General features: G+C 44.8%; 1 protein-coding gene across 5 annotated transcripts; it reads right to left on the minus strand.

Moving 5' to 3' along the window:
• Positions 1 to 112: 112 nt before the first annotated feature.
• Positions 113 to 22,299, minus strand: LOC120053690 (membralin-like). 5 transcript variants are annotated; one of them, XM_039000873.1, is made up of 12 exons: positions 21,865 to 22,299; positions 21,227 to 21,518; positions 10,753 to 11,052; positions 10,549 to 10,651; positions 4,831 to 4,941; positions 3,718 to 3,840; positions 3,501 to 3,601; positions 3,225 to 3,282; positions 3,041 to 3,124; positions 2,487 to 2,619; positions 2,089 to 2,188; positions 113 to 1,500 (listed from the first exon to the last, which is right to left on the minus strand). In XM_039000873.1, the coding sequence occupies exons 2-12, from the start codon at positions 21,437 to 21,439 to the stop codon at positions 697 to 699; spliced, it is 2,130 nt and encodes a 709-aa protein (XP_038856801.1). In that variant the 5' UTR covers positions 21,440 to 21,518; positions 21,865 to 22,299; the 3' UTR covers positions 113 to 696. The 5 variants fall into 5 exon arrangements, with proteins under 5 accessions (XP_038856801.1, XP_038856802.1, XP_038856804.1 ...); XM_039000874.1 differs by having other exon boundaries at positions 3,510 to 3,601; positions 21,227 to 22,299; XM_039000875.1 differs by having other exon boundaries at positions 1,353 to 1,500; positions 2,487 to 2,638; positions 21,227 to 22,299.
• Between the last annotated feature and the right edge of the window lie 58 nt (positions 22,300 to 22,357).

Here is a 22,357-nt window from a genome sequence, read left to right on the forward strand (position 1 = left end):
AGTGGATATCAACTCAATTTCCCACGATGCTCCAGTCAGGGATAGAGCTAGCTTGCAGAGCCAGTTGCCAGTTAGGACTACAACCTCCAAACTGTAGGAAAAAGTTGAGAGCTTGTGAGAAGTGGGGTTTGGCCAAGTATCATGACAAACCACAGCAACTTTATTAGCCTGTTTAACAGTTCTGAAAGAAAAATGAGCAACTCAAAACACATGGTTGTTTTTTTATGGGTTTGAGGACCAGATGGAATGAATGGATGGATAGGACAAGAGGTCATGTGTTGCAGCCTTGTAGTCCACTGTGCTCTCAAAAGGAAACATACACCGCCATTTCCAAAGCCAGTCGAGACACCCTCTAACCAACAGAATCATCATCTTTAAGGAATTGTATATCACCAATGCAATAGGATTGATTATTTTACAAATACATTTTCCTCCCCAAAACATTTTTAAATCTCAAGGCAACAAAATGTATGTCAGGATAGCCATTTCCGAACAATTGCACACCTTTGAAGAGAAGTTGAGGGGCGGGGCTTTTCTTTTCCTCAGCTTCCCATCCCCCTCTTCTTCTCCTTGGTGTCGTAAGAATGACATTACAGGAATAAAGCCACGTCGGCATCTTGCAGTGTTGGAAGAAGAATTGAGGGGGAGAAGATATATGTTTCCTCTGCGTATGGGAGCATGTGTGTGTGGGGGGGCTCAGGATGGAGTGGGGCTGGGGGCTTCCTCTGTCTTGGAGTCCCAATCTGTGGGGCTCTGCCTGGGGCATTCTGGCTCCCCAACCACTGCCCTACTGCAGTCTGTGTGTGGAAAAGGTGGTTGAGGAAGGGACGGCCTGACACTAGAGAAGCAAGTCTCTGCTTCCTGGAGTCCTCCCATTGGAGAGGGAGGAGGCAGGCCTGATCCTGCTGCACTGCCTCTACAGGCCACTATGGTTTTGATTTCCACTGCCATCAAGCTGGGACCGGTACCACTTGTGCTCTCTCCTCCACCACCTCCCGCCATTCGAATCTCCGCCACCACGCTGAGGCCTGCCTCAGAAACACCAACCCTCCCCACCCCTCTGGCCTCCCCCAGCAATCCCCCTGCCGTGCTCTCCAGCAAAGACCCCCCAGGTTGGGGGGCTGAGGAGGACAAGGCCTCCGTGATGATGGCTGTCGTCTCCGCCAACCAGTCCAGCTCCGTCGTCAACTCTCCTACGGCCCCTTCTAACGTGGCGCTCCTGGCCAGGCCGTTTGACTGGGAAGCCAGGGTCGCTGAACCTTGGACCTGGGCCACTGAAGAAGCCAGGGGCTCATCTGGCGGTCGGACCTGGCCGTTGGCTTCCCCTCCCCGAGCTGGGGCTGCTGCAGCGGTGGTGGTGTTGTTGTTGAGGTTGTCCTGCAGGGCCGTCTGGTTGCCCCCCTGGCCCGCCAGCTGGTTCTGCAGCAGCATCTCCTGGATGCGGATCTGTTGCAGGATGGCCGGAAGCTCATAGTGGTGGAAGAAGTAGATCATGGAGTGCTAGGGATGGAGAAGACATGTAGGAGCTTAAAGTACGTCTGTGTTTAAGTCATGGCGTTAGAAACAGGGCCTGGAGAGGCTATAACCTCGAACAAGAGGTGGCTGGCATTGGCTAAACTCTAGCCTAGGATTCTAATCTCTTTGGTCCAGCCACTAGCATTTGGGATAAACCATTAGAATCACACAGTCACTTCTATAGGGAAATAGATATATTCAGGACATTCATTTAAAATCGGTTTGAAAACACACCAAACCCGATATTACCTTCTTAAGCGATTCGCTAAAATAAATATTATTCTATGTTTTGTTTGTTTACCATAACATCTAATGAATAATAAGCAAGTAGGCCACAATAACACGTCCACTTGCCTAAAGATGAAGCACTTTCCAGCTCAGTGTACTGAATAACTGGTGTGTAGGCCTCGTGAAAAAAAGGCGAAGCCTCTAGTGTTTTGACTTGGTGCTCGTATTCAAAATGCTGGAGGATGGAGTGTGTGGGCTACTAACTAAACACACACTTTGAAATCACACTACAGTTTGAGTGAGTTTATTTTCTCTAGTCAATTTCTTTCCTCCAACCCTTCTCACCTGTATGAAGAGCCAGGAGGTGACCAGAGCCAGGCTGCTGTACTGGCCGTTGAAGCGGTAGTGGTAGGCGTAAAACGCAAAGTGATACAGATAGAAGAACCTGCAGGAGACAGAGACAGCCTCCTTAGAGAGTAGCCACAAATAACTGGACTGACAGAGGAATGGAGACTGTCTGGAACTGGAGAGACAAAGTGATCAGTCGTATGGAGAGAATAAGTGATCAGTCGTATGGAGAGAATAAGCAAATGAGTTAAACTGACTACATGGAACATGAAGACTATTTGCTGTGTTTCTAAGGGCCCTTTCTCTCTGCCCATCCCCATTCGATGCAAGATAGGAGGGTATCAATGGTTTATATCAGCTATTGGCATTTGCTGGTGTTGGTGTGTGGAACTCACCTCAGCCAATGACGTTTGCTGGTGTTTGTGTGGCAGCAGATGGCGTCGTACTGGTCGGCCAGCCACACGATGAGGATGATGTAGAAGGCGGTGGTGGTGTCGTTGAAGAACTCCGACATGATGGCCTCCATGCCTGGGAGAGAGGGAGAGATCTGTACCACCTGTTCAATCTAGAAACCGTCACAAGACCCAGCTTGTTGTAGTTACATATGCAGTCGAATATGTTGGCACCCTTGGCACTTTACAATGGAGCGCAATAGACAGAAAGTTACGTTTTCTCTTTTCAAAACTTGTTGAATTACTTTTTTACCATGTAGGCACCTACAACAGGTGAGAAATTACACAGTAAATGAGAATAATTGCCACCAACCAAATTTATTCGAATTTTAAATAATTTAGTCCGGGCCATTTTAAATCATACAAATACACACATAAACAAAGTATTTTCAATTTCATCTTATTTTAGAAGAAACGGTGAATCACGCAAAGGTGCCAATATATTTGATCGCATCTGTAACTGTAGAGATGGCGGCTCAATGGTATGACACTCTTACCCACGAGAGCCAGGATGACGGTAAGCAGAGGCGCTGCTGGGAAAGCAATAGTCATGTTCATCTCCAACATCTGCAGAAGGTCCACTAGAGAAACAGAGGTTAAAGGTCAGAGATTGAGCATCTGGCATGTAGGGCATATAGAGATGTATTCTTCCAGGACTACTAGAGTTGAGGGGTGACTCACCAATGAAGACAAAGATCTGGTGGTGGGAATAGCGCAGCAGCATAGACACTGACAGGGTCTGTAGACACAGAGAAGGAAATAGACAACAGCTTAACTTATCTTTCATGAATAACCCAGGGAGTTAGTTAAGCACCAGCTAATTTATCATACCAAATATGTTGTATTGTTTGTGAAACTTCAGAGTAAAGAACCTAAATTAAGGTTTCTCATGGGCTACATTTAACACTTTGGATTTGATGCAAGTTCGACAAAAGGTGTGTGGAGATTGCTACTTACGAATATTACCATGATGACAAAGGCAGCCAGGTAGGAGGTGCGAGCCATCCACATGCTGACAAATCGGTAGTGTTCTCCGGACACCACATTCCTGAGGAAGCCTGTTCGCACACAGAGCACCGGTCAGAAACACACACACAGGCCTTTGCACACCACCAAGAAAAGAAAGATATGGGAGAATCCCTGACACACACCTCCATCCCAAAGCACCATGTACCTTTGTCCTCCTCGTTCTCTGCCAGGGCCTTGACACTAGACATCAGGATGTCATCGTAGCCCAGGAACTCATCCAGGAGGAGGCGACTGAAGCTGTCCCCAAAGCAGTGATCCTTCATGGGGTCTGCACACACAGACACACACAGAGCCCCTCCTACCCTCTAACACTTGTTTGTGCTACCTGTAACAGACTAGTTAGAGTGTTATGATGACTACTTATCTTGAAGTGTTTTGCTGGCGATACCTGTGTTTCTACAACACCTACACCCTTTAAGCTCTGAATAAGAGCATCTGCTAAAAGACAAACGCTCATGTGAAAGTTAGCTGCGGACGCTCAACAAAAGGGTGGTCTGAGAGCCTTCAGCTTCAACTTCCGTTAATATGAGTGCAGCATTGTGTTGGCCAATATGACCTACGACCCAAATTAATTTATATTTCATAATAAAAGTCCGTAGCTAGCTACAGTCCACCTTAGCCACCCAAGGCATAGGGAGGTTTTGTACTAGGCACACAAGCAGGTAACTACTGATCAAACTAACTGCTGCTCATTGGCAAGCAAGTCAGTGGCCATACTTCCTATCCCTTTGTCAACTTCAGTTCCTATGACTGTGTCCACTGTAGTTCCTATGACTGTGTCCACTGTAGTTCCTATGACTGTGTCCACTGTAGTTCCTATGACTGTGTCCACTGTAGTTCCTATGACTGTGTCCACTGTAGTTCCTATGACTGTGGTGTTACAGGTAGACTCAGAAAATTACATTTCCACGAGCAGCACCGCAGATATTGACATGAGAAATGAAAGACTTCGCTCTGTCATTGCGCATGTGCACAGGTTGGTTTCACACCGTTACAGTGAGGTAACCACGGGAGCGCTTCAACGCTCTTAGGTGTTGCGGAAATTGTCCCAGTATGTCGTTTACTTTCTGCATTTATGTCATTTCGATGAGTCTACCTTTAAGTAGGCTTAAGTTAATAACACAGCGTACTGAATGACTGTTTATGACACCTGCTATGTCATGGTTAAGGTGGTGTTAAGTAGGCTTAACACAGCTCACCAGCTATGACTGTTCATGGCACCTGCCATCATGTGCTATGTCACTTTATAACAGCTTACCCAGTGTGACGACCATGACAGGGATGTTGAGGCGCTGCCGGGTGGTCTGGGACAAGCGGAGGAAGCCATACTCCAGAGAGTACTCCACTATGTAATCCTCCTGAGGCCACACTGAAGGCACAGAGAGACACACACACACACACTCACAGGTAAGCAGCGCAGTTTACCACATCCCGTAGCTCACCAACCCAACTGCACACACGATTGCATTGGCCCCAGTGATGTACCCTTTGTAGCGCCTTACGGTCAGATACTGAGCAGTTGCCATACCAGGCGGTGATGCAACCGGTCAGGATGCTCTAAGGTGCAGCTGTATAAACTTTTGAGGATCTGGGGACCCATGCCAAATCTTTTCAGTCTCCTGAGGGGGAAAAGGGGTTGTCATGCCCTCTTCACAACGGTCTTGGTGTGTTTGGACTATGATAGTTTGTTAGTGATGTGGACGCCAAGGAACTTGAAGCTCGACCCGCTCCACTTCAACCCCGTCGATGTTAATGGGGACCTGTTCGGCCTTCCTTTTCCTGTAGTCCACGGTCAGCTCCTTTATCTTGCCCACATTGAGAGAGGTTGTTGTCCTGGCAGTCTCTGACCTCCTCCCTATAGGCTGTCTCATCATTGTCTGTGATCACTGTTGTGTCATCAGCAAACTTAATGATGGTGTTGGAGTCATGCTTGGACACAAGTCGTGGGTGAACAGGGAGTACAGGAGGGGACTAAGCACGTACCCCTGACGCGCCCCAGTGTTGAGGATCAGCGTGGCAGATGTGTTGTTACCTACCCTTACCACCTGGGAGCGGCCCATCAGGAAGTCCAGGATCCAGTTGCAAAGGAATGTGTTTAGTCCCAGGGTCCTTAGCTTAGTGATGAGCTTTTTTAAATTTTACCTTTATTTAACTAGGCAAGTCAGTTAAGAACAAATTCTTATTTACAATGACAGCCTAGGAACAGTGGGTTAACTGCCTTGTTCAGGGGCAGAACGACAGGTTTTTACCTTGTCAGATTGGGGATTTGATCTAGCAACCTTTCGGTTACTGGTCCAATGCTCTAACCACTAGGCTACCTGCCGCCCCATAGTGATGAGCTGAGGGCACTATGGTGTTGAACGCTGAGCTGTAGTCAATGAACAGCATTCTCATATAGGTGTTCCTTTTGTCCAGGTGGGAAAGGGCAGTGTGGAGTTCAATTGAGATTGCGTCATCTGTGAATCTGTTGGGTTGTATGCGAATTGGAGTGGGTCTAGGGTTTCTGGCATGATGGTGTTGATGTGAGCCATGACCAGCACTGCATGGCTACTGATGTGAGTAGAGATGAAACGGTATGAAAATTTCATATCACAATTATAGTGACCAAAATTATCACGGTTATCAGTATTATCGCAGTATTGTTAAAATGTGCTGGAAATGTTCAAAAAGTACTGATACACTGAAATAATTTCATAAAGTTTTATATTGAAAACCAACAAACACAATTAGCAGCACTATGCACTGTGTGCATAAATTTTTTTATTAAAGATGGCACCATGTGGCCATGAGAGGTAAAAGTGACCCCATGCACAATTTACATAAATACAAATGAGTCTTAAGACAGTGATGGTAATTGCAATGAGTATAACAATTGACATAAATACAAGAGTCTATAGTGTTTCTCCTGTTGGAACACTTTTACAACAAAGTCGACTGACGGATTTTAAATGAACAAAATGTTGGTTGGGTGACTAAACTACATAACGTGTTATTGTGTGCAATGGTAGACCGAACACATTACAATTTTAACAACGCTTGTTTCTGATAACTAGTTTATTGCATCTGCCGTGGAGCCCAGTTTTACAATATGTCCCAGCTGCTTGCGATCACTTTGAAGTAATCACAAAAAAATATATATAAAAAAAACAGGCCTTTAAGGGCATTGTTCACCCTGCCAGCTCCTATTAGTTCTATTGAGCACCGTGGCACCAACTCGCCTTCTGAACGTTCTATTCACAGTTTATTGTTCTACGTCACAATGCCTGCTTCGCTATTATTGGCAATGATACCTGCTCACGTTGTTAATAGTTAAAATTTAAACAACAAAAAATTACTCATGGAACTGAGGTCGTCCCATTGTTTCATATAGGGGAAATATGGGCATGTCTGTCTATTTCGCCAAATATCTCGCAATGGGTGTATTTAGATTCTTTTCAAGTCCAACACCATTTTAAAATCATGAGAATCTCATCTTTCTAATTATCTAAGTCTGGGCAGCAAGCTCGGTTGTCATCAAATGCTAGCCCCAAAATAATTTTTGCCCTTGGAACGCTGAGCTCCCTCCATTACTTTCCTATGGAGAGGCATGCCGGTCTATTTCGCCAAATATCACACAATGTGTATATTCAAGTTGGGCACCGTTTTCAAATCAGGAGAACCTCCTCTTTGTAATTATGCAAGCCTGGGCAGCGAGCTCGTTTGTCATCGATCACTAGACCAGAAATAAAAGTTCATTTTTTCCCTACTATCTCATTACGCAGACATAAGCACAGTTGACACCATCGAGGTGCGGCTGTTACTTTCTACACGAGTTGTTTTCCCCCCAGTTTCGTCCGACGAACAGATTGTAGTGGTAAAATAAAAAGGGAAACATTTGTTTGTGCCATTTAGGCGAAATTGAATTCTAAGCATCACTCCAGTCAAAACAGGCTCTGCGAACGTTCGATTCCATGTATTTGCTATGGGCTCGCGCTAGTGTTCCAGCTTAGTCAAATTTATTTAGCTGTTTTTCAACCTTTGGTGAATTTTGACTCGTTCTGTTGTCCAGCCTAGCAATGGAAGAATAGAGTCTGCAGACAACCGACGCATAAAGCAGCAGAACATGTAGAGTTTTTACAAGAGTATGTAACACTGAAAGCTTCAGTTTACATTGACAAGCTATTAGCAAGTTAGACATACCATGACATTTCCCCCCCCCATTTCGAAGTCCCCACATCATGCATTGAGCTAAATATTAACTTACCTTGCATTCACTATAAAGTAGTGGGTGGTGGTCACGAAGATGACTGAAGTGTTGCCCCCGTTCGCAGCGATTTTTTGTTGCATATTCTGTAGACAGGGCGATCATCTTCGATTAAGTTTCCCTCAGCACTCTTGTAAAACCCCAAATATGACCCCACTTCAAATTTGGTCCTATTAGAAGGCTGAAAATTCTCCCGAGCGCTGTCACTGCCTTCCATGTTTTCACACAAAACATAACCCACGTTGCATGCTACACCGGTGTCAGACAGTTGCTAACTTTGGTTGAGGCTGGACAGTATTTACCGTGAGTTTTTCAAAACCGCGGTAATCAAACACGGTTTTAATGATAATTACAATTTGAAACAGTAATACTAAACGTCGGGAATTTTACGGTGGTTTATCGTGAAACCGGTAACCGTTTCATCCCTAGACGTAATCATTTAGGCAGGTTACCTTCACTATCTTGGGCACAGGGACTATGGTGGTCTGTTTGAAACATGTATGTATTACAGACTCAGCCAGGGAGAGGTTGAATATGTCAGTGAAGACACTTGCTAGTTAGTCTGTGCATGCTTGGAGTACACACCCTGGTAATCTGTCTGGCCCTGCGGCCTTGTGAATGTTGACCTGTTTAAAAGGTCTTGCTCACATTGGCTACGGAGAGTGTGATCACACAGTCATCCGGGAACAGCTGGTGCGCTCAAGCATGCTTCAGTGTTTCTTGCCTCAAAGCGAGCATAAAAAGGGCAGCTCGCGGCTGAGTTTCCCCTTTGTAGTCCGTAAAAGTTTCCAAGCCCTGCCACATCTGACGAGCGTCAGAGCCAGTGTAGTAGGATTCAATCTTAGTTCTGTATTGATGCTTTGTTTTTTTACCCATTTTTCTCCCCAATTTCATGGTATCCAATTTGTAACGCTTTGCCTGTTTGATGGTTCGTTTGAGGGCATAGCAGGATTTCTTATAATAGTCCGGATTAGTATCCCGCCACTTGAAAGTAGAAGCGCTAGCCTTTAGCTCAGTGCGGATGTTGCCTGTAATCCATGGCTTCTAGTTGGGAAATGTACATATGGTCACTGTAGGGACAACGTTGTTGATGCACTGATTGATGAAGCCGTTGACTGTGGTGGTATACTCCTCAATGCCATTAGATGAATCCCGGAACATATTCCAGTCTGTGCTAGCAAAACAGTCATGTAGCGAAGCATCCGCGTCATCTGACCACTTCCGTATTGATCGAGTCACTGGTGCCTCCTGCTTTAATTTTTGCTTGTAAGTAGGAATCAGGAGGATAGAATTATGGTCAGATTTGCCAAATGGAGGGCGAACTTTGTATGCGTCTCTGTGTGTGGAGTAAAGGTGGTCTAGTTTCTCTCCTCTGGTTGCACGTAACATGCTGGTAGAAATGAGGTACGGTGGATTTAAGTTTGTCTGCATTAAAGTCCACGGCCACTAGAAGCGCCGCTTCTGAATGAGCATTTTCTTGTTTGTTTATGGACTTACACAGCTCATTGAGTGCGGTCTTAGTGCCAGCATTGGTTTGTGGTGGTAAATAGACAGCTACGAATAATATAGATGTGAACTCTCTTGGTAGATAGTGTGGTCTACAGCTTATCATGAGGTATTCTACTTCAGGCAAGCAATTCCTCAAGACTTCTTTAATATTAGACATTGCGCACCAGTAGTTATTGACAAATAGACACACCCAACCCTCGTCTTACCAGACGTAGCTGCTCTGTCCTGCCGAAAAACAGGGGATCCAGCCAGCTCTATACACTCCGTGTAGTCGTTCAGCCATGTCTCAGTGAACACAAGATATTACAGTTTAATGTCCCTTTGGTAGGACATTCTTAAATCGTAGATCGTCCAGTTTGTTTTCCAGTGATTGCACGTTGGCCAAAAATAGAGGGTAGTGGTGGTTTACTCACTCGCCGAAGAATTCTCATAAGGCACCCCCTGTATTTTCATATTTTCTTCACGCGAATGACGGGGATGAGGGCCTGGTCTCAGGGGAAGCAGTATATCCTTTGCGTCAGATTCATTAAAGAAAAAATATTTGTCCAGTTCGAGGTGAGTAATCGCTGTTTTGATGTCCAGAAGCTCTTTTTGGTCATAAGAGAAAGTAGCAGCAACATTATGTACAAAATGAGTTACAAAAAAATGCAGTTAGGAGCCAGTAAAACAGCAGCCATCCCCTCCGGCGCCACTGTGACCATCTAAAAGCAAATTACGGAAAGGAGGACTCAGGTTTACACAGACCATGCATAGCACAGAAAAACACTTATGCAAAGGCAATTTAGAATGGTTGAAACCAATGCAAGGACAGACAGGGTCAAAGGCACACAACCCAAACTGGGCCTAAACTAAAGTATGTCTCTCAACTGCTACTGCTGGCCAAATCTACAAAAAGTCAGCTCCAAGCCCACACAGCCAGGGCCCACTGGGGAGGTGAGATGGCATCACAACATGGCCACACAGTCTGATTCAAACAATGCTCCTTGACAACAACAGCTACAGGAAGTCGTCGAGGGGCAGAAGACAAGGGAACACATTTTTGGAATGGAATCATGGGGGTGACTAACGACAAAAAGATGGCTGGAAGGGAAGATCAGGGAGCTAACTAGCAGGAAGAGGAAGAAAGGAGTGGATTGAGGATTTCTCACTCACTGGGGGGGTTGAGTTAACCTGCTCGAGTTAGCATCTCAATCTGGGAGACTGTCTCCCTCAGCGGCTGCATACCTTTAGTGGGCGCCTGGCTGAAGGAGAGGTCCTGGCTGTCGTTGAGGCCCCCTCCCCCACCACTCAGTGAGGGCTTCAGCCGCGGCTCGATGTCAAGCTCAAACTGACAAAGAAAAGAGAAAAAGACTTAGTGAGTTAATGTATAAATGATGCAGGATTATTGGTCTCTCAGCCCCTCCCTCCACACTAGTAGCGGTGTCTCACCCTCACAGAACTGTTGTCAAACATCTCCAGGGTCATCTCCTCCTCGTCCTCCTCCTCGTGGTGGAGCGCGGCCAGGCCCAGCCCTCCTCCTCCCTCCCCCTCCGGCTCCTTGACCAGGCCCTGGAGACCGTCTGAGTCGTAGAACTGCAGGAAGATGGGCGCACGCGACGAGTTGCGCTGGATCTCCACTCGCAGGATGCCGTCACGCGGCCACTTCTCCCGAACGTGCTCCAGGCAGTTGATAGGCGAGCGTGAGAAAGCGATGTGGATATAGGCCAGGATGAAGAGAATAAAGAGTGCCTGGTGGAAGAAGAGGGTGAAAAGCATTAACTTATGGCAGATGGAGTCTAGAGCAGTATTGAGATGGAGGTCAATTTGGGATTGGCCTTTACATATGTTTAATGGTGCAAAGGGGACACATTTACTAGGATACATGTTTTTGTACGTTCCCCCTCCTGCACCATTGTTAATGTTGATGACAAACACATTGAAGGAAAAAGGATATAATATACAGTATATATATATATCATTTTAGTGCTAGAGGCATCACCACAGACCCGGGTTCGATCCCGGGCTGTATCACAACCGACCGTGATCGGGAGTCCCATAGGGTGGCGTACAATTGGCCCAGCGTCGTCCGGGTTAGGGGAAGGTTTGGCCGGGGGGAGTTTAACTTGGCTCATCGCGCTCTAGCGACTCCTTGTGGCAGGCCGGGAGCCTGCAGGCTGACCTCAGTTGTCAGGTGAATGGTGTTTCCTCCGACACATTGGTGCGGCTGGCTTCCGGGTTAAGCGGGCCGGTGTTAATAAGTGAGGTTTGGCGGGTCATGTTTTGGAGGATGCATTACTCTACCTTTGCCTCCCGAGCAAATTGGGGAGTTGCAGCGATGAGACATGATCGAAATTGGGGAGAAAAAGTGGGTAAAATACAACAACAAAAAAAGCAAGTTATTGCACACAAGACACCTGTCTGAGTGGACTAACCCATTGCGGAGGACGCAGGGATGGCACACCAGTAGCACCGGCAGTCCATTGACCTTAATTCCCAATCTACAATATTTGTTTGGTTACGTTAATTTGTGTTAAATGCATTTAATAAATTATTATTCCATTCTTACTGTTGTACTTGTAGGGGTGGACACATTGTTTGCAGAGCACACAACGTAGGCTACACAAAAGTTTGTTAATTTCATTACTTTTGAGTTGTGAATTTATTCATCGTCTTTCGCTTGGAGCGCTCCTGTCAATCTTGAGTAAGGACACGCACCTGATTACACAAAGAAGTATGACTAGTCTACCTGGCCTGCGCGCAAATGTAGACCTATAAAATGTGCCCATTTGGGGATCTGATTCAAATTCTGATTGTCTTAACTCCTCAAGTAAATGTTTTCACATAGCCCATTTGAAAAATTGTTCCACCTCTCTCCCTTTCGATTACCACTAGCATGAAAGGGGAAAAGAGGTAATGCTCTGATTCGGTGGAAACTTCGTAAAATAGGCCTACCTGGTTATCAAATCAAAGTTTGTCACGTGCGCCGAATACAACAGGTGTAGACCTTACAGTGAAATGCTTACTTACAGGCTCTAACCAATAGTGCAAAAAAAGTGTGTGTGTGTGTGTGTGTGTGTGTGTGTGTAGGTAAGTAAAGAAATAAAACATTTGAAAATAACAGTAGCAAGGCTATATACAGACACCGGTTAGTCAGGCTGATTGAGGTAGTATGTACATGTAGATATGGTTAAAGTGACTATGCATATATAATGAACAGAGTAGCAGTAGCGTAAAAGGGGGGTGGTCGGGTGGTGGGACACAATGCAGATAGCCCGGTTGGCCAATGTGCGGAAGCACTGGTTGGTCGGCCCAATTGAGGTAGTATGTACATGAATGTATAGTTAAAATGACTATGCATATATGATAAACAGAGTAGCAGCAGCGTAAAAGAGGGGTTGGGGGTGGGGGAACAATGCAAATAGTCCGGGTAACCATTTGGTTACCTGTTCAGGAGTCTTATGGCTTGGGGGTAAAAACTGTTGAGAGGCCTTTTTCTCCTAGACTTGGCACTCCGGTACCGCTTGCCATGCGGTAGTAGAGAGAACAGTCTATGACTGGGGTTGCTGGGGTCTTTGACAATTTTTTGGGCCTTCCTCTGACACCGCCTGGTGTAGAGGTCCTGGATGGAAGGCAGCTTAGCCCCAGTGATGTACTGGGCCGTACCCACTACCCTCTGTAGTGCCTTGCGGTCAGAGGCCGAGCAATTGCCGTACCAGGCAGTGATGCAACCAGTCAGGATGCTCTCGATGTTGCAGCTGTAGAACCTTTTGAGGATCTCAGGACCCACGCCAAATCTTTTTAGTTTCCTGAAGGGGAATAGGCTTTGTCGTGTCCTCTTCACGACTGTCTTGGTGTGTTTGGACCAATCTAGTTTGTTGTTGATGTCGACACCAAGGAACTTGAAGCTCTCAACCTGCTCCACTACAGCCGTCGATGAGAATGGGGGCGTGCTCGGTCCTCCTTTTCCTGTAGTCCACAATCATCTCCTTAGTCTAGGTTACGTTGAGGGATAGGTTGTTATTCTGGCACCACCCGACCAGGTCTCTGACCTCCTCCCATATAGGCTGTCTTGTCGTTGTCGGTGATCAGGCCTACCACTGTTGTGTCGTCTGCAAACTTAATGATGGTGTTGGAGTCGTGCCTGGCCATGCAGTCGTGGGTGAACAGGGAGGGACTGAGCACGCACCCCTGGGGAGCTCCAGTGTTGAGGATCAGCATGGCAGATGTGTTGCTACCTACCCTCACCACCTGGGGGCGGCCCGTCAGGAAGTCCAGGATCCAGTTGCAGAGGAAGGTGTTTAGTCTCAGGATCCTTAGCTTAGTGACGAGCTTTGAGGGTACTATGGTGTTGAACGCTGAGCTGTAGTCAATAAATAGCATTCTCACGTAAGTGTTCCTTTTGTCCAGGTGGGAAAGGGCAGTGTGGAGTGCAATAGAGGTTGCATCATCTGTGGATCTGTTTGGGCGGTATGCAAATTGGAGTGGGTCTAGGGTTTCTGGGATAATGGTGTTGATGTGAGCCATTACCAACCTTTCAAAGCACTTCATGGCTACGGACGTGAGTGCTACGGGTCTGTAGTCATTTAGGCAGGTTGCCTTCGTGTTCTTGGGCACAGGGACTATGGTGGTCTGCTTGAAACATGTTGGTATTACAGACTCAATCATGGACATGTTGAAAATGTCAGTGAAGACACTTGCCAGTTGGTCAGCACATGCCCGGAGCACACGTCCTGGTAATCCGTCTGGCCCCGCAGCCTTGTGTATGTTGACCTGTTTTAAGGTCTTACTCATGTCGGCTACGGAGAGTGTGCTCACACAGTCGTCCGGAACAGCTGATGCTCTCATGCTTGCCTCGAAGCGAGCATAGAAGTGATTTAGCTCGTCTGGTAGGCTCGTGTCACTGGGCAGCTCGCGGCTGTGCTTCCTTTTGTAGTCCTGCTTGTAAGCAGGAATCAGGAGGATAGAGTTGCGGTCGGATTTACCAAATAGAGGGCGAGGGAGAGCTTTGTACGCGTCTGTGTGTGGAGTACAGGTGATCTAGAATTGTTTTCCCTCTGGTTGCACATTTAACATGTTGATGGAAATTTGGTAGAACTAATATAATTTTCCCTGCATTAAACTCTCCGGCCACTAGGAGCGCCGCCTCTGGGTGAGTGGTTTCCTGTTACAGCTGACTGAGTGCGGTCTTAGTGCCAGCATCAGTTTGTGGTGGTAAATAAACAGCCACGAAAAGTATAGCTGAGAACTCTAAGCAAGTAGTGTGGCCTGCAATTTATCACAATATACTCTACTTCAGGCGAGCAAAATCTAGAGACTTCCTTAGATTTCGTGCACCAGCTGTTGTTTACAAATATGCACAGACCGCCCCCCCTCGTCTTACCGGAGTGTGCTGTTCTATCCTGCCGGTGCAGCGTATATCCCGCTAGCTGAATATCCATGTCGTCATTCAGCCACGGTTACTTCTTATCCCTTGTGCAAATAGCCTACAGCAGTGTGTCTCTGAGGGCCCAGAATATTTTCTACAATGTTGTAAGTTTGCTAGCACGAGCGTCCCCTGGACCAAGCTAATACAATAGTTGATACAATGTATCCAGTTCCTTGCAGACAGGCCATGCCTCGCCAATTTTTTTATCAGGATATTTGACCTGCGGGCTCAAATCAAATGTATTTATAAAGCCCTTCTTACATCAGCTGATATCTCAAAGTGCTGTACAGAAACCCAGCCTAAAACCCCCAACAGCAAGCAATGCAGGTGTAGAAGCACGGAGGCTAGGAAAAACTCCCTAGAAAGGCCAGAACTTAGCCTGGTTCCTCTCTAGGTTTCTTCCTATGAGGGGTGGCCAGTCCTCTTCTGGCTGTGCCAGGTGGAGATAACAGAACGTGGCCAAGATATTCAAATGTTCATAGATGACCAGGGTCAAATAACACTCAGGCTGCAATGTTTTTATTTGTTGTCTTTATTTAGGCTATTTTTACACATTGGCAACTTCCCTATTTGTGTTGTGGTACATTGGCAATGTGTAAAATTGGCAATACATTTAGATTTGTATCATTTAGATAACATTTTGATTTAACACATGACATTGAGATATGAAGACTTTATAAATTAAATTAAACTGTTCCACAAAAATGTGCATCAGAAAATCATAACTAGCACGCAGATCAGTAGAAATGGTACGATAACTTGGCACTCCAAATGGAAAAGGTTGCCGACCGCTGGTGTAGGCCAGCAGCAGTGGGAGGAGGGTTGAGAACAGACGATTCTCAGTCGACTAAGATTGTTTTTAGTTGGGGACAGGCCTTGTTCACATACAGAATGTGCAGGGTTTGAGGAGTAGCAGGGGGAGATTATATCAGGTTGGGGGCAATTCCTTTTCAATTCAGTCAATAAACCAAAATTCCAATTCTAAATCCAATGTTCCTCAATGCTTCTCACCAACCCTGGATCCTATATTTCAATGGGGGAGAAATAGCCTAAATGACGTCACAGAGGCTGCTTAGTGAATGCGCACACTACAAAGACAGTAGGATAGATTCCTAGAGAGCAGTCAGCTGAGGAAAAAAAGTGGTGCTAGAGAACTTGTCTATTTATAATGCTCCTCTTCAATAGGAAGCCAACACACTCAGAACATCTAAAAGATGTTTGTATCCTTGTCGGTCCAAAGCTAAAGCGTCTGACAGAGGGAGAACACGCCATTTTGTTTCACATCCAATCAGTAGCGGGCAGCAGGGCTCTTATCGCCTGACTGTCTGATAACACACTCAGGCAGGCAGATTCCGACTGTCAGTGTTTTTTTTATTGTCACATACACCGGATATGTGCGGTGAAATGTGTTTTACAGGGTCAACCATAGTAGTACAGCGACCCTGGAGCAAATTAGGGTTGCTTCCTCAAGGGCACGTCAACAGATTTTTCACCTTGTCAGCTCGGGTATTCAAACTAGCGACCTTCCAGTCACTGGTTCTAACTACTAGGCTACCTGCCGCCCTAGCTAACAGGCAGGCCTGGTGCACCTGTCACTGTTGACCCAACTGCTGCTCGCTCAGTGTGTTTACATGCACACACGCACATATGCATACACCTTGACTGCATAAAGCCCTATTCAACATTCTCAATCTGATAGAAATCTGAAACTAGCTCCAACTGGAATTCCAAGTAGGAAACTCTGGCATCTTTCTATAGCTCCGACTTTCTGACCAGAAGATCACAGACATCATGATTTGATCAAGTTTTTTTTCCTCCCCAGAGTTCCCAGTTGTCTTGAAAGCACAATGACAGGCAGTAACTAGCCACTTCCCTATTTGTGGTATGCAGGGTCTAATGCAGTGTTTCCCAAAAGGTACGAGTTTTGGGTTCTTGAGTTAGCCTAAAGTGGGCCTATACAGAGTAGAAGTCGACCGATTAATCAGGGCCGATTTCAAGTTTTCATAACAATCGGAAATTTTGGACGCCGATTTTGAAGTTTTTTTTTGTTTTGTTTTTTACACCTTTATTTAACTAGGCAAGTCAGTTAAGAACACACTTCTATTTTCAATGACGGCCTAGGAACGGTGGGTTAACGGCCTTGTTCAGGGGCAGAAAGACAGATTTTTACCTTGTCAGCTCAGGGATTCAATCTTGCAACCTTACGGTTAACTAGTCCAACGCTCTAACCACCTGCCTCACGAGGAGCCCGCCTGTTACGCGAATGCAGTAAGAAGCCAAGGTAAGTTGCTAGCTAGCATTAAACTTAACTTATAAAAAACAATCAATCATAATCACTAGTTATAACTACACAAGGTTGATGATATTACTAGTTTATCTAGCGTGTCCTGCGTTGCATATAATCGATGCAGTGCGCATTCGCGAAAAAGGACTGTCGTTGCTCCAACGTGTACCTAACCATAAACATCAATGCCTTTCTTAAAATCAATACACAGAAGTATATATTTTTAAACCTGCATATTTAGCTAAAATAAATCCAGGTTAGCAGGTGAAATTGTGTCACTTCTCTTGCGTTCATTGCACGCCGAGTCAGGGTATATGCAACAGTTTGGGCCGCCTGGCTCATTGCGAACTAATTTGCCAGAATTTTACGTAATTATGACATAACATTGAAGGTTGTGCAATGTAACAGGAATATTTAGACTTACGGATGCCACCCGTTAGATAAAATACGGAACGGTTCCGTATTTCACTGAAAGAATAAACGTTTTGTTTGAGATAATAGTTTCCGGATTCGACCATATTAATGACCTAAGGCTCGTATTTCTGTGTGTTATGTTATAATTAAGTCTATGATTTGATAGAGCAGTCTGACTGAGCGATGGTAGGCACCAGCAGGCTCGTAAGCATTCATTCAAACAGCACTTTCGTGCGTTTGCCAGCAGCTATTGCGCTGTTTCTGACTTCAAGCCTATCAACTCCCGAGATTAGGCTGGTGTAACCGATGTGAAAAGGCTAGCTAGTTAGCGGGGTGCACGCTAATAGCGTTTCAAACGTCACTCGCTCTGAGACTTGGAGTAGTTGTTCCCCTTGCTCTGCATGGGTAACGCTGCTTCGAGGGTGGCTGTTGTCGATGTGTTCCTGGTTCGAGCCCAGGTAGCGGCGAGGAGAGGGATGGAAGCTATACTGTTACACTGGCAATACTAAAGTGCCTATAAAGAACATCCAATAGTCAAAGGTATATGAAATACAAATCGTATAGAGAGAAATAGTCCTATAATAACTACAACCTAAAACTTCTTACCTGGGAATATTGAAGACTCATGCTAAAAGGAACCACCAGCTTTCATATGTTCTGAGCAAGGAACTTAAACGTTAGCTTTCTTACATAGAACATATTGCACTTTTACTTTCTTCTCCAACACTTTGTTTTTGCATTATTTAAACCAAATTGAACATGTTTAATTATTTATTTGAGGCTAAATTGATTTTATTGAGGAATTATATTAAGTTAAAATAAGTCTTCATTCGGTATGGTTGTAATTGTCATTATTACAAATAAATACATTTTGTTATTATTTTTATTATTATTATTTTTTTTATATTTTTTTTTAATCGGCATCGGCTTTTTTTGGTGCTCCAATAATCGGTATCGGCGTTGAAAAATCATAATCGGTCGACCTCTAATACAGAGTGATAGCTAAATACAGTTGAAGTCGGAAGTTTACATCCACCTTAGCCAAATACATTTAAATTCAGTTTCACAATTCCTGACATTTAATCGAAGTAAAAATTCCATGTCTTAGGTCAGTTAGGATCACCACTTTAATTTAAGAATGTGAAATGTCAGAATAATAGTAGCAGGAATTATTTCTTTCAGCTTTTCTTTCTTTCATCACATTCCCAGTGGGTCAGAAGTTTACATTTACTCAATTAGTATTTGGTAGCATTGCCTTTAAATTGTTTAACTTGGGTCAAACGTTTTGGGTAGCCTTCCACAAGCTTCCCACAATAAGTCGGGTGAATTTTGGCCCATTCCTCCTGACAGAGCTGGTGTAACTGAGTCAGGTTTGTAGGCCTCCTTGCTCACACAAGCCTTTTCAGTTCTGCCCACAAATTCTCTATATAATTGAGGTCACAGCTTTGATGGCCACTCCAATATCTTGAGTTTGTTGTCCTTAAGCCATTTTTCCACAACTTCGGAAGTATGCTTGGGGTCATTGTCCATTTGGAAGACCTATTTGCGACCAAGCTTTAACTTCCTGACTGATGTCTTGAGATGTTGCTTCAACATATCCACATAATTTTCCACCCTCATGATGCCATCTATTTTGTGAAGTGCACCAGTCCCTCCTGCAGCAAAGCACCCCCACAACATGATGCTGCCACCCCCATGCTTCACAGTTGGGATGGTGTTCTTCAGCTTGCAAGCCTCCCCCTTTTCCTCCAAACATAACAATGGTCATTATGACCAAACAGTTCTATTTTTGTTTCATCAGACCAGAGGACATTTCTTCAAAAAGTATGATCTTTGTCCCCATGTGCAATTTCAAACCGTAGTCTGGCTTTTTTATGACGGTTTTGGAGCAGTGGCTTCTTTCTTGCTGAGCGGCCTTTCAGGTTATGTCGATATAGGACTTGTTTTACTGTGGATATACACTGCTCAAAAAAATAAAGGGAACACTTAAACAACACAATGTAACTCCAAGTCAATCACACTTCTGTGAAATCAAACTGTCCACTTAGGAAGCAACACTGATTGACAATAAATTTCACATGCGGTTGTGCAAATGGAATAGACAAAAGGTGGAAATTATAGGCAATTAGCAAGACACCCCCAATAAAGGAGTGGTTCTGCAGGTGGTGACCACAGACCACTTCTCAGTTCCTATGCTTCCTGGCTGATGTTTTGGTCACTTTTGAATGCTGGCGGTGCTTTCACTCTAGTGGTAGCATGAGACGGAGTCTACAACCCACACAAGTGGCTCAGGTAGTGCAGCTCATCCAGGATGGCACATCAATGCGAGCTGTGGCATTTGCTGTGTCTGTCAGCGTAGTGTCCAGAGCATGGAGGCGCTACCAGGAGACAGGCCAGTACATCAGGAGACGTGGAGGAGGCCGTAGGAGGGCAACAACCCAGCAGCAGGACCGCTACCTCCGCCTTTGTGCAAGGAGGAGCACTGCCAGAGCCCTGCAAAATTACCTCCAGCAGGCCACAAATGTGCATGTGTCTGCTCAAACGGTCAGAAACAGACTCCATGAGGGTGGTATGAGGGCCCGACGTCCACAGGTGGGGGTTCCCTTTATTTTTTTGAGCAGTGTAGATACTTTTGTACCCGTTTCCTCCAGCATCTTCATAAGGTCCTTTGCTGTTTTTCTGGGATTGATTTGCACTTTTTGCAGCAAAGTACATTCATCTCTAGGAGACAGAACGCATCTCCTTCTTGAGCGGTATGACGGCTGCGTGGTCCCATGATGTTTATTGCGTACTATTGTTTGTACAGATTAACGTGGCACCTTCAGGCGTTTGGAAATTGCTCCGAAGGATGAACCAGACTTGTGGAGGTCTACAATTTTTTTCTGAGGTCTTGGCTGATTTCTTTTGATTTTCCCATGATGTCAAGCAAAGAGGCACAGAGTTTGAAGGTACGCCTTGAAATACATCCACAGGTACACCTCCAATTGACTCAAACGATGTCAATTAGCCTATCAGAAGCTTCTAAAGCCATGACATCATTTTCTGAACTTTTCCTAACTGTTTAAAGGCAGTCAACTTAGTGTATGTACATTTCTGACCCACTGGAATTGTGATAATAATCTGTCTGTAAACAGTTGTTGGAAAAATTACATGTCATGCACAAAGTAGATGTCCTAAACGACTTACTAAAACTATAGTTTGCTTGCCTCGAAGCGAGCATAGAAGTGATTTAGCTCATCTGGTACGCTCGACTTCAACTGTACGTACATAGATTTGTTTATTTGGGCGGAATAGTTGTTACCACAGATCTGATGCATTCAAGTGGATTTTTTAAAACTTCTGTTCTACCAGATTAAGATCTAAGATCCAAACTAATCCACACATCAAAACAAAGGCTGGACTTTGCAAATGCAAAGTTTGTTAACAGAATGGGCACACAACATCACAAACCATCATTCTGTTACCAAACTTTGCATCTGCACTGTTCAAGTAAATGTTTTTGTAAAATGTTCAGTGGAAATTGTCAAAAGTAGTCCTTGTGCATAGTTGTATGGCTTGTTTAACTTCGCAATCATTGCTTTGTTTGACATACATTTTATAGTGAAAAATCTGAGTCAGCATCATTCTGTTACCGTGGAATTGCCCATTTCCTGTGATAATTGAAAGTTATAAAAATTAATATGCAAAACTAATTTATTTGGAGCAAATTAGCCTACCGTCCTCGGTGAGTGTACTTGATATCATATCCTTGACATATTGTAGCCTACATGAAGGTAAAATCATGTGAGGGGAAGTCTTACCTTTAGTAGGATAAAAAACTCGAAGATTCTTCTGAAAGACGGTGGAAACAATCTGGCATAGGTAACTGCCATCTTGAAGAATAGGGCATGGAAAAGTCTGTCTCGAACACTGATGAGTGGGTTTTGGTTGATATTAGGGTTTCGTATCCTGTTCGCCCCGCCATTGTTATTTTGCGGGACGTTGTTGTTCGCGTTGCCCTGGTTTTCTGACATTTTATCTCTGGCAAGACGATTGATAGTGGCTTGTTAGCTATCTCAATCCAGGTCAAACGTGGCACCAAAAACTCCCCAACTGTAGAATGGTGCAAAACTGCATTAACCCAATGCAATAAAGCAGCTGTCAGTTTACACAGAACAGTCCATTTCTAGAGGTGACCAATTTGATGTCTTAATGGGCTGTGCTGCACTACGACCATGTCGTAGAAATAGATTATCCGGCTACAAACTCGTTCCACTAAAGTTAGCTAATGAGTTTCAATACAATTTAGCTAGCAAGCAAACGGTTTGTATTAATCTAGTTAACAATGGCACTTGAAGGAATGTCAAAATCTTCTTTACAATAAGCAATGTTAAGTTGTAGGCCTTATAACTAAGCGTCAGTCAGTCAACATTCACACCCAGGCTAGCAATCTAGTTACCTGCAACATAGCTATCATGCTAGCTACCACGCAACCTTCCGAAGAAACATTGACGATTATGGTGTTCTCGAGGTATATTCTTAGTATATTATGTTAAATTCGCTGTTATGCAGTTGTCTCATTGCCAATCACCAGAAATGTCCCAATAAAGTTATTAATACCCTACTCACGCTACAATACGCTACTAGCTAGTGTCGCTGACGACGTTCAAGCTCTACCATGAGAACTGCCTTATTACTTTTTAGTCGAGACTGTCGATCATATATCTCAGATGGAAATGATAACTATGATTCCAGTTTGTGCTTGATTCTTGAAAAAAAATCATCCCTTGCTAGTTAGTTGCTGCAATACTCTCAACGATTCCTTAACATAGCCTGGGAAGCAACAATAAGGCAAGACAAAATTTAAGAAAGAAAGCCTGACAAGAAGAGTCGAATCCCGCGAGCGCCATCTGTAGATGGAACGGCCATACATACACATTTTTATAAAGAGA

The sequence above is a fragment of the Salvelinus namaycush genome, chromosome 9, assembly GCF_016432855.1.
Source record: "Salvelinus namaycush isolate Seneca chromosome 9, SaNama_1.0, whole genome shotgun sequence".
Classification (NCBI taxonomy): Eukaryota; Metazoa; Chordata; class Actinopteri; order Salmoniformes; family Salmonidae; genus Salvelinus; species Salvelinus namaycush.

Coding starts and splice junctions, on each gene's coding strand:
- LOC120053690 (XM_039000873.1), bottom strand. CDS start 21,439: ATGTCAGAAAACCAGGGCAACGCGAACAACAACGTCCCGCAAAATAAC. Junction 3,283..3,500: donor TTGTCATCATGGTAATATTC/GTAAGTAGCAAT, acceptor CTGTGTCTACAG/ACCCTGTCAGTGTCTATGCT. Junction 2,189..2,486: donor AGCAAACGTCATTGGCTGAG/GTGAGTTCCACA, acceptor TGTCTCCTGCAG/GTTCTTCTATCTGTATCACT.